Genomic DNA, 12,284 nt, shown 5'->3' with positions numbered 1-12,284 from the left:
AAGATCAAGATCGTTATCTTCTTCTGTGAGATGTTGCATTGAGATGATAGCCAGTGTTCCCACACTCCTTTGGGTAACTTTCATGAGACTTAAATTACCTCTTTACTATCTAGAATGATGGTGACAAATATCAGTATTAACAGCAGTCTTCTTCAGTCTTTAATGTAGAATACCCAATTTGTGTTCAGTTTTTGACATTCACAAAAAGAATATAAAATAAAGTAACATTTTAAAGATATCTATGACAATGTTCACTGTGTCCAGGGCGAAAGTGGAGATGCTACTGATGATGAGATGGCAACTCGTAAGACAAAAAGTTATAAAGAATATCGTAATAGAAGTGGTTCAGATCCTCAAGACATTGATGAACAAGAAGAATCAGGTAGATAATGGTATTGAATCCCTTGTAGTGCTTTGTTTTGAATGATTTTGACACAGCTGTTAACATGGGAGAACTGTTATAATAGGAAACAGTTTCAATAGGCTTTATGCTATACAAAAATAATAATTATTATTTATTAATAGGAAGTTACAGCTCTGACACACATTTGTTGTGTGATAGTGTTATTAAGATAGTATTTTCTGCAACTGCTGTAAGCATTTTACATTAATTTCTAATGTTCTATTTCAAGTGCTTGCCCATGTCAGTTGAATTCTAGATGTGCATATGCATGCACATGTGTAGTCATTGGAGATTTTTGACTTAGTGGTATTCATAGGGTTAGCTGTGGCACTTTCTTGAGTGCCACACTCATGCATTGGTATATTAGGCACTGCTGGTCTTACACTCTTTTAATTCCTTCTTATCACTGGTTAGTTGGAGCACCTTTCTCTTGCCTACTAAGGGTTATCAGTTCCTTCTCCTTGATCTTAAAGCTTTGTAAATAGTTTACAGAAGTTAGTTAATAAGTAGTTGTTAGTTACATAATATAGTTAAAGAGTCTCTGTGGGGACTTCACCTGTCTCCGGGTTTTAAATCCTGCTTTGTCGGCAACAGGCCTATACCTGTTGGTGAACCCCTCCAATAGCAGCTCCAAGTGAATGCCACCAGCGTCCAGAACCAAGATAATGCTCTCTGTCTCCATGCCCTAGGTTTCTGTCTTCAGCAGGTTGCTCTAGATTCTCAGCCCTGTGATCGCAGTCTCCACCCTCTCAGTGAAGGGGAGGCTTCAGTCACCATATTGCTGGCATCAGTCATGCTCCCGCCAGCTGGGGTTCCCCATAAGGGAATTATGTTCCGCCCACTTCAATATGCAGTAGCAGGCTGAGTGAGGTGGCGGGGCAAGGCTGGAGCTGGAGCCAGGATCACAGTGAGGCTGTCTCTACTGGTGCAGCCTCACTGTGGCCCCAGTTCCAACTCCAGCAGCCACTACAAGGCCTGGCTGGCAGGGCCACGTGGAGAGTGGCTGTGGCATCGAGGGGAGGGAGGAGACTGCAGCCCCATGGTAGGTGGCTGGGGCTTGCTCTGGCAGGGGAAGGATGGGGGGCCAAGACCTGCTCTGGCTGCGGGGTGTGTGGTTGGGGCCTGCTTCGGCAGCTAGGGGTGGAGCCTGTGCTGCTGCTGTGTGGTACGTGGCTGGGATTTGCTCTAGCAGCTGGGCCTGCTCCAGGGGCTGGGAGTGGGTTGCACTGTGGCTGCGTTGTGGATGGCCAGGGCCTGCTCCGGTGGGGGAGAGAGGCTGCAGTGGTGGCGGGGTGGGGCCTGTGTCGATGAAGGGGGACTGGAACCTTCCACTTGACAGGGGGCTGGGACCTGTCGCAGCTGCATTGTGGGGGAGATCAGGGCCTGCTCTGGTGGAGGAGGGGGTTTGTAACCTACCGTGTGGAGTGGGGGCAAGGCCTGCTCTAGCAGGGGGGCCATGACCTGCTCCTCCCGGTGGGTGGCTGCTCTGACTGCTGGGGCTGAATAGGATAATATGGGGGGCACAGTGTATGAGGGGACAGCGGTACATATTTTGGCAAAAAGGAAACATTTTATTTGCATATTTTTCATTTGCATAATTAATATTCAGATGTGCAAATAGAATGTTGTCAGCCCAACATGTTTGCTGTTCCCCAATATTAAAAAGCTTGGGAACCACTGCCCTAGATCATGAGTAGAGTTTCTGACATGGTAGTGATCCATCCTCCCCCAGCACTTATCCATCACCTCAAGACACCATTCTCCTCTAGTGATGGTTAACCAATGGACGCAAGCTTCGACAGCCACTTGGTGGTCACCGGAATGTGATTTCTGTGGCATGGAAAGGGAATTCAGCCCTTTGCTGAGGCAATGCTGGTGATACTGGGTACTTGAGACTGTGTGGACCTTTACAGTGCTGTCTTGGCAGCCAGGCCAGTGACCAGTACAGTGCCCTTATTGGACCATGTGGAGCTTTGCACCATGTGGAGCATTGCCTGTGTTACAAATGCCTCCTTCACTCCATCCTTCAGATGTCATCTCAGCCCAGCAACCAATGGTGCCGGTGGCATTTAATTCAATGCATGAGTTGCACTCAGAGGCCTGGGTAGAGGAGCAAGCACTTATCCCAAAAAACTCTTTTCCAGCAGGGGCCTCCCTCACGGTATGTCTACACTACAATGTTAATTCGAACTAACTTAGTTCGAATTAGTTAATTCGAACTAAGCTAATTCGAACTAACGGATCTAGACTAAAAGACTAGTTCGAATTAGCGTTTTGCTAATTCGATCTAGCATGTCCACATTAAGTGGACCCTGAACCGGGGTTAAGGATGGCCGGAAGCAGTGCCGGAAGGGCATCAGAGGAGGACTTAGAGCGTGTAGATGCTGTCTCAGGCTAGCCGAGGGCTGTGCTTAAAGGGTCCCGACCCCCACCCCGGACAGACAGTTCTCAGGGGTGCCCCGCTTGCAAAGCAGTCCTGGCTTGGATTGCCCGGACTACCCACACTGGGCATATCACACCACTCAGCCATCAGCCCGGCTGCACTTGCCGCAGGCTGCCATCTGGGGAGAGGGGGCAATTGGGGGGCTTCAGGAGAGCTTCCACCCTGAGAAGCCCGCAGAGCCAGCCCAGTCCTCCCCATCGGGGGCTCGTGCCCCATTCCTCCCTCACCTCCTTCTACTTACCCTTCCCTAGCCCCTCTTCTTGATGTACAAAATAAAGATAACGTGTCTTCCAAAATGGAATCTGTCTTTATTGAACAAAATTGGGGGAGACTGGGAAAAGGAGGTGGGAGAGGGGAAGAGAGAGGCTGGGAGAAGGGAGGGCAACTAACATGATCAGGGGTTGGGAACAGCTCCCAGATGAAGAAAGGCTACAAAGACTGGGACTGTTCAGCTTAGAAAAGAGGAGACGGAGCGGGGACAGGATAGAGGTCTCTAAAAGCAGGAGTTGGGTGGAGAGGGTGCATACAGAAAAGTTCTTCATTAGTTCCCATAAAGAAGGACTAGAGGACACCAAAGGAAAGGAATGGGTAGCAGGCTTCAAACTAGTAAGAGAAAGTTGTTCTTCACAAAGCAAAGAGTCAACTTGTGGAACTCCTTGCTGCAGGAGGCTGTGAAGGCTACAACTAGAACAGAGTTTAAAGGGAAGTGAGATCAAGTCATGGAGGTTGGGTCCATGGAGTGCTATTAGCCAGGGGGTAGGAGTGGTGTCCCTGCCCAAGGTTTGTGGAAGGCTGGAGAGGGATGGCACGAGACAAATGGCTTGGTCACTGTCTTCGGTCCATCCCCTCCAGGTTCCCTAGGGTTGGCCGCTGTCGGCAGACAGGCTACTGGGCTAGATGGACCTTTGGTCTGACCCAGTATGGCCATTGTAAGCTCAGGGCTCAGGGTCGGGGGTCTCAGTGGACCCCCTTGATTCTCTTGCACACCTGCTCCTGGGTGGCCAGGCTGGCAGCTCTTCTGCCCTAGCCGTCCACTTTCCTGTGCCTAGTGCGGAGATCGTGGACGAGGTCCACGATGTCTGCACTAGCCCAGGCGGGTGCCCGCCTCTTGCGGTCCCGGGCAAGCTCCCGGGAGCAGCCAGCCTGGTCCCGGGAAGAGGGGGAGGGCTGGGGGGCATCAGGTGGGTGGCTCGATCCGTGCCAGGTGCAGGGTCTGCTGGCTGGGTGCTGGCAGGCTTGCACCTGGCACGGGCACCGTAGCCAGCCTGTGCCCCTTTAAGGGGTCCGGGGCTGGGAGGGGGGCAGACGAGTTTCCCTGGTGTTGGCCAGAGTGGCCACCAGGGAAAGCTGGGGAGGGCTAGCCTCCCACTAGTTCGAATTAAGGGGCTACACACCCCTTAATTCGAACTAGCTAATTCGAACTAGGCTTAATCCTCGTAAAATGAGGTTTTCCTAGTTCGAACTAAGCGCTCCGCTAGTTCGAATTAAGTTTGAACTAGCAGAGCGCTTGTGTAGCGCCTATCAAAGTTAATTCGAACTAACGTCTGTTAGTTCGAATTAACTTTGTAGTGTAGACATACCCTCAGTGATCCAGTCATCATCCTCGTCCCCAGATGAGATGATCTCCACCTTCCAAGATCACAGCCTATTCTTCCACTTTATAGTAGATGGGTGCAGTTACCAGTTCATGGCAGTGTCCTTTGATCTCCCTCCTGCTCCAAAGCTGTTTACAACATGTGGCACCAGTGGACACATTGGAGAAAGTCCAGCATCATAAATGATTAGGTGGCTAGAGCACATGACTTATGAAAAAATGCTGAGGGATTTGGGTTTATGTAGTCTGCAGAAGAGAAGGGTGCGGGGGGATTTGATAGCCGCCTTTAACTACCTGAAGAGGGATTCCAAAGAGGATGGAGAGAGGCTGTTATCAGTAGTGACAGATGGCAGAACAAGGAGCAATGGTCTCAAGTTACAGTGGGAGAGGTCTAGGTTGGATATTAAGAGAAACTATTTCACTAGGAGAGTGGAGAAGCACTGGAATGGGTTACCTAGGGAGGTGATGGAATCTCCATGCCTAGAGGTTTTTATGTCCCAGCTTGACAAAGTCCTGGCTGAGGTGATTTAATTGGGGTTGGTCCTGCTTTGGGCAGCAGATTGGACTCGATGACCTCCTGAGGTCTCTTCCAGCTCTGTGGTTCTATGATTCTGTTCTATGACTGGCTTATAAAGGGCAGATCTTGGATGCAAGTGGAAGAGGAACCTTGATCTGGTACATTTCACCTGTGGCAACTTGGGGTTGTTAATAAACAACAAAAAAAGTCACATAATGTCAGTCCAGTGCATAGAATTCATTGGAGCAGTTCTTTGCTTCACACGATCCAGAGTTTTCATTCTGAAAGCATGTTTTCAGACCATGTCGGAACTGATTTCCCATGTAAAAAACTACCCACTGATCACTGCTTACACCTGTCCACAGTTGTTAGGCCATGAGGACACATGTACATACATGGTCTGGCATACCCTGCTCCATCTCCGACAACTGCAAGCATCGTTGGTGTCAGTCTACATCTCTGTCATTTTAAAGGGCCAGGGCTCAACCGGGTTGTAGATTTGCTTCAACACTGTGCCGATTAGGAATTTATTAAGCTTACTACTTCACTGTTACTACACTTTACAGAGTACACTCTAGCAAGCAAAAGCACTACAGAACAATGGTTAAAGGAGTAAAAGGCTTTTTGGAATGCTCACGTCCCTTCAGGTTTGCGGGGAGTCCTGTTTCGATTACCTTGCACCCGACCGCAGTGGATGTGGCTTCAGTATGGGGGGAATCCCGGTCAGCCCTCGAGGTTGGGGTCCCAGTTAAGACTCAGTTAGGGGTGGGACTTTCTACACTAATGATACTATAGTTGTTTACCCGGTGTGCGCATACCTGGCTCAGTGCCATGCTTATTACTTTTATAGGCTGAGACCGACGTCAAACTTATTTACTGCGTAGTAGTTTCCCAGCTTAAGGCTTGGGTTAACGCTGCTAAAGCCCTCAGCTGCTGTTTGGGCTTGCAACGTCCCACACTGTGCTAAGGTGGGTACAGCAGGGATGGAAGCTTTCATCCTAGGCCTGCTAAGCTGCAGGACCCACATATGACTTTTATGTGACATTCTCCAACAGACATGACCTAGACTGGGTAGTCAGGTGTCAGTTCACATCCAGTAATCTGTCAGGGTATGTCTACACTACCCCGCTAGTTCGAGCTAGCGGGGTAATGTAGGCATACCGCACTTGCAAATGAAGCCCGGGATTTGAATTTCCCGGGCTTCATTTGCATAAGCGGGGAGCCGCCATTTTTAAAACCCCGCTGGTTCGAACCCCGTGCAGCGCGGCTACACGTGGCTCGAACTAGGTAGTTCGGACTAGGATTCCTATTCCGAACTACCGGTACACCTCGTTCCACCGGTAGTTCGGAATAGGAATCCTAGTCCGAACTACCTAGTTTGAGCCCTGTGTAGCCGCGCTGCACGGGGTTCGAACCAGCGGGGTTTTAAAAATGGCGGTTCCCCGCTTATGCAAATGAAGCCCGGGAAATTCAAATCCCGGGCTTCATTTGCAAGTGCGGTATGCCTACATTACCCTCCTAGTTCGAACTAGGAGGGTAATGTAGACATACCCTCAGTGTTGGAGAGAGTTCTGTTTGCAGCCCTAACTCCATTGCTGATCCTAGTTTCCAATGCTTCGGACCTGGGCTGAGGAGCTCACATGCAGAAGCTTAACATGCAAGATGATGTTTTACATCAACAGACAGAGGCAGAGCAAGGTCGTCAGCCCTTTCCCAATAAGCTCTCTGCCTGTGGGGCTTCTGTGTATGGCATGTCATCCATCTGGTAACCATGTATCTGTCTGGGGCCAGGAACATGTTAGCAGATGGCCTTAGCAGGATCTTCTTGTCTTTTCATGAGCAATCACTCCATCTGGAGGCAGTATTATCTTTCAGAGAAGGGGGACTCCCCAGGTGGATTTGTTCTTGTCCCATCAGAACAGGAAATTATATGTGATCTGCTTGATCCACGAAATGGACAAACATCCCTGTCAGACACCTTTTCTCTCCCATAGTCAGAGGCTCTGCTATGTGAGTACCCACCAGTGTAGTTTATCCATAGAGTCCTCATGATCAAACAGACCAGGGTGAAGGTGATCCTGATAGCCTCTGTGTGGCCTCAGCAGCACTGGTTCAACATGCTACTGGACCTTTCGGTGGCCACCCTGCTGCAGCTGCCTCTTTGGCAGGACTTGCTATACCAAAACTGTGGCAGTTTTCTGCACCTGAATGTGGCGATGCTGCTCTGATTGCATGACTACTGCATGTTTGAATGCAAAAGAATGGGAATGTTCAGCCCATGTCCAACAGGACTTGTTGGGTAGCAGAAAGCCCTTCACCAGAGTGATCTTCCTGGCCAAGTGGAAATGGTTAACATGCTGGACTTTGGACCACAATATCTGAGCTTCACAGGCGATCCTGGACTGTCTTTGGTACCTCAAGATTCAGGGATTGTCCTTATCATCAATTAAAGTCCACTTGGCTTCTATTTCAGCCTTCCATCCTGCACTCCAAGCCTGGTTGGTCTTTGCTCATGGCATGACAGTCCAGTTCTTATATGGCCTGGAACACCTCTACCTGCACATCTGGGATCCATTCCCTGCCTGGGACCTGACTCTTGTGCAGTCGTGGCAAGCTTCAGTGGTTTCCAGATCCAGCATTCCTGCCCATGGTAGTTTCACAGACAGGACATATACTTACCTGTCTGCTTTCCAAAGCCTCATAAATCAGAAGCAGAGTGCAAGTTGCACACCCTGGACATTTTCTATAGACAGGGCTATGGTGTTTTGCAAATAAATGCAGTTGTTGCAGTGGTAGACAAAATTAATGGTTTCCCAGGGTCTGCACAAAGGATTTCATTCTGGATCATGGTCTGCATCTGTTATTGCTGTGGGCTGGCGAAAGTGCCTACACTGGTGTCTATGACTAGCAACTCAACCTGGGTGCAAGCTTCATCCTTGGTCTTCCTGGTCTACAGGGCCACTATTCCCGGGGTCATCTATCCACATATTTATGACTCATTATGCACTTACCTTGGTGCAAGCCCAAGACAATGTTGTGGTATAGCAGTGTTGCAAGCTGCACAACTAAGAATTTTGAGCCCACCTCCATGGATACAGCTTGTGCAGACCTGGGCAAAATACCCTCCATGAGCTGGATTCAGCCTACCAAGATGCTAGATCTGGCCTTTAGACTCCCTCTCCCCCCTCTCCTTCCCCAACACTGCTGAGAAATGCAACCATTGTGGAGCTGTTTGAACAGCTGTGAGCTCCAGGGGAGGGAGGAAAGGGTTTGCACAGTGCTCCTGCCCTCAGCACAATCCCATTGGCCGGTTTACGCCAAAGGGATCTACCTGTTGTCAACAGTCATCTTGCAAAGAAACTCCTCCTCTCCCCTCAGGCTTGTAGCTGTTCAAAAACCACATGGCCTCTGCAGCTAGTGCACGGGTGGGGCAGGAAGGGAGTGTTCTTGGGAAGGCTGCTGGCTGAGAGTCAAGCAGGTAAGTCTCCTAGCCAGAGCCTGCCTCTGGCACCCCAACCCTTTGCCCCCCTACCCTTCATAACCCAAACCCTCTGCCTTCCTCCTGCCCCCATGTTCCATCCAAAATCCGGCACCCCAATCCCCTGCTCCAGGTCACAACTAAACCCTCTGCTCCCTCCTGTACCCATATCTCCTCCCAGCTCCTACATCCCAGGCCCCTGCCCTAAGTCACAACCCCCTCTTGCTCAAGGTAACAACACAAACCCCTGCACCTTAGTCCCCTAATCCATGTCACAACTGTTTCCTTCACTCAATACCCCACACCTTTTCCTGCACCCCAATCCTTCTCCTGCACCCCAATCCCTTACTGCAAGCTCCCTTGCATCCAACCTCCATTCCAGACCCCACACTTCTTCCATTAATATGGAAGGGTGCAGCCCTTGACCACTTTCCAAATTCTTAGAGTGGACCCCATCAAAAATTATTGTCCATCCCTGAGCTTGTGCATCGTGTAGAATAGAATTGTCATGAGCAAGCACTTGAATTAAAAATGGTTACATGCTTTTCATAGCTGTTGTTCTTTGAGATGGGTTGCTCTTGTCCATTCTATTACCTGCTCTCCCCTCCCTCTGTTGGAATTGCTGACAAGAAAGAATGGAGAGGTTGTGGGGCTGGCACATGCTCCACCCTATGGACACTGTTAAAGGAACTATCTTTATTGTTCACACATATATGCACACATTTCTAGAATGGAAACATAATTCAAAGAACAACAGTTACAAAAGGTAGGGAGCTTTTTTCTATGATTGCTTTTTCAATGAATTTTCAATAATCATTTTTTTTTTTTTACTTTTTAGGCCTAACAAGTCCTAAAATTCAAAAAATATTGTTAAGTATATGTTTTGAGTGGTACAAAATAAATTTAGAAACTTTTGGTGTGGGGTTACTCAGTTTAATTTAGTGATACTATGTGGGTGTTGTGTAGAAATTATACTAGTGATGAAAAAATGTTGTTTTCTTTCATAGATCAGAATATAGTGATTAGCCCCTCTCTCTCTAACACTCTACCATCTAGAAGAGCTCATTCTCTGACTACATCTGGATCCCCTACCTTAGCAGCCGGGGCTTCTGCACCAATCAGACCAGTTTCCTCTCCTGTAATGTCACCTTCAAGCAAGAACCAATCTAGGTAAGGACAAAATCAGTACTTTACTTGTTAAAAATCTAGTTGTTAACATTATACTTTACTAGAAGACTTACCTGATGTTGCCTGGGAGTGCAGGAGTTAGGGTGTGGCATTTGGGTTGTGGGAGAGGGGAGCAGGGTAGGAAGGTGGGGGCGAAAGGGAGTGTGAGAGTGAGAATTGGGGGGTGAAGAGGGGCTCAGGGCAGGTGGTCCCATCTGGCAGGGCTTTCTCTCCCCCCCCCCCAGCTGGTGGAGTCCCAGTTCTGCTGGCCACTTTCTTGGTGGTGTGGCTGCCCCCAGTGGTCTCTCCCCTGCATTCACTGTGCCCAGTGGCCACTGTCATTATCACATCCTTCCTCTCTGTGTCCCCCACTTTCCATGTTATGGAAAACAGTCCCATTCCCAGCACTTCCTGATTTCTTGACACAACCAAACCCAGACTTTGCTTTAAGTTATGATAAGAGGAAGTTGTACACTAAATTTCGGGGTCCTAGTTCTTACCTTTTAAGAGGCATTCTTGAACAAAGAGACTCACAGATGAACAGACAGACAAACATCTCTAAAATATATAGATAACTGAAGTGCTGTCCTAGATACACATGCATATGGAGCTTACCTTTCCAGCTTTTGGATATTTCAGAGATCATATGAACAGACTTTTGGTCACAGGTGCTCAATGTGTGTAAGTAACTGTGATCAACTGAAATATTTCAACTGTGTAAACTGAAGTGCATATGTGTTTTAGTTCAACCTTAAGGAGCATAAACCTGCACTGGGATTTCTGGTGGAAGTTGCCCCATTTTGGAGGGAATAATGGGGATATTTTTGGAAGCTTTCTCTTTCCCATTTGCTTCCCTCCACTTTTTACTTGTATTACTTTTCAGTCCTATATTCATTGCAGAAGGTCAGGCTTTTAAGTGATGTGGCATTGTGTTAATTCATTTTTATTATTTATTTTATTATATTATAGGTGTATACAGCACTTTACAGACATACAAGATGACAAATTCCTATTATGGGTGATCTTCCAGTCTAAATTAAACAAATACTATAATAAATAGTGCGGATTGGGATGATAAGGAAGGAAAGACAATAGCATGAAAAGGTCATTGCAGATAGCTGTAGTGCAGAGCTGTCTTTTTTTACTTTGAATGGAATCAACAGGCTGGGGAGTCCATACTGGGCATTTCTTTTCCTCACTGATTTGCCCAGTTGCTGGAGATATCCAGATGTGTGATACATTTATTTATTATTTATTTCCTGCATATAATCCAGAGATGATAATTTCTTTATTAAGCTAATATTATACCTTAAGGAATTATGTATTTTTCAAGCATGCTTCCCATTTTAATTATCTTGCTAGTAAAATACTAAGCGCAAACTTCCCGTGATCCTCATAATCAACAGGTTATATTACCTTTAGACGTCATGCTAGAGCAATAGTAGGATTACTTTGTGGAAAAAAATGAAAACTAATGTGTACCTATCTAAATTAGATTGTTCCATGCATCGATACGTTTTCAAAAGAATTTCCTTTTTATATGCCTTGGCAAAGTTTGCAGTGGTCTTTAAGGGAATGAGTGGCCAATATGAAATACAGACCCCAAGTACAAACACTAAGGCTATGTCTACACTATGCGCTTATTTCGAAATAAGCTATTTCAAAACAGCAACTCTGAAATAACTCAAAATAGCACATCCACATTACAGATCTCTATCGAAATTGCACAGAATTATAACAAAATAGCACATCCACACTGATCGGAGCCTGAATCACATTAAACCCCCCCGGGAAGCACTCCGGGCAGGGCATCAGAACAGCAGTCACTTCCTATAGCTGCTTCCTGAGGCTATCTGAGGCTCGTGCTTCAAGGGGCTCCCCTCTACAGCCGCACCTCAGACTCTTCTCCATTTTTGAGAGACAGCAAACTCACACCATGTGCTCTGGTTGCTCTTGCAGACACCACAGAACATCCACCATGGAGCCGGACCGGCTGCAAAGCAATGTCAGGCTCTTAGACCTCCTGCTGTAACTCCTGGTACAGTTATGCAGGCTTCCCACATGGTGCTGCAGGAGGACGATAAGCAGCCTGGAATAGGGGACCTCCTCACCCAGGCTACATTCTCCTCATGCACCACATACCCATCCATCCTCCCCTGCACACCATGCACTGCTGCTTCTGGTGCTGGGAGACCATTTCTGACTGTCATGGAGCAATGGGATAAACAGCAATGGCTCCAGAACTTCTGGATGTGGAAGAACACCTTCCTGGAGATCTGCAGATGGCTCTCCCTTGCTCTCCAGCGATGGGACACCCAGATGAGACCCTCCATTCCCTTCCAGAAGAGTGTTGCCATTGCACTTTGGAAGCTCATCATGCCAGACAGCTACCGCTCTGTGGGGTACCAGTTTGGCATGGGGAAATCAACCTTTGGGGCCAGGCTTATGCAGGTTTGACTCTTTTTTACTTTTGTTTTATGAGGGTGGTCAAGCACTACAATGGGGTTCCCTAGTGAAGGGGGTGGAATCTTCATCCCTAGAGATTTTTCACTCCTGGCTTCACAAAACCCTGCTGGGGATGGGATACTTGGGATTGCTCCTGGTGTGGGAAGGGGCTTGGACTCAGGGAATTCCCAAGGGCTCTGGCAACCCTGTAATTCAAGGTGATCAACGCCATCCTGC

The 12,284-nt window shown here is 47.9% G+C and overlaps 1 protein-coding gene across 6 annotated transcripts in view; it reads left to right on the top strand.

Moving 5' to 3' along the window:
- Window positions 1-12,284, top strand: part of PLCE1 (phospholipase C epsilon 1) — a 379,433-nt gene that overhangs the window by 306,297 nt on the left and 60,852 nt on the right. For all 6 annotated transcript variants that reach the window (XM_089780165.1, XM_089780164.1, XM_089780162.1 and 3 more), the window contains 2 exons: window positions 265-382; window positions 9,443-9,605. In XM_089780165.1, coding sequence (XP_089636291.1) covers window positions 265-382; window positions 9,443-9,605 — 281 coding nt within the window. The remainder of the gene's footprint in view (window positions 1-264; window positions 383-9,442; window positions 9,606-12,284) is intronic.

Source organism: Pelodiscus sinensis, chromosome 8 (assembly GCF_052426305.1).
Source record: "Pelodiscus sinensis isolate ZL-2025 chromosome 8, ASM5242630v1, whole genome shotgun sequence".
Classification (NCBI taxonomy): Eukaryota; Metazoa; Chordata; order Testudines; family Trionychidae; genus Pelodiscus; species Pelodiscus sinensis.
Note: the sequence above shows the minus strand (reverse complement) of the source record. Positions and strands in the feature narration are given on the sequence as shown.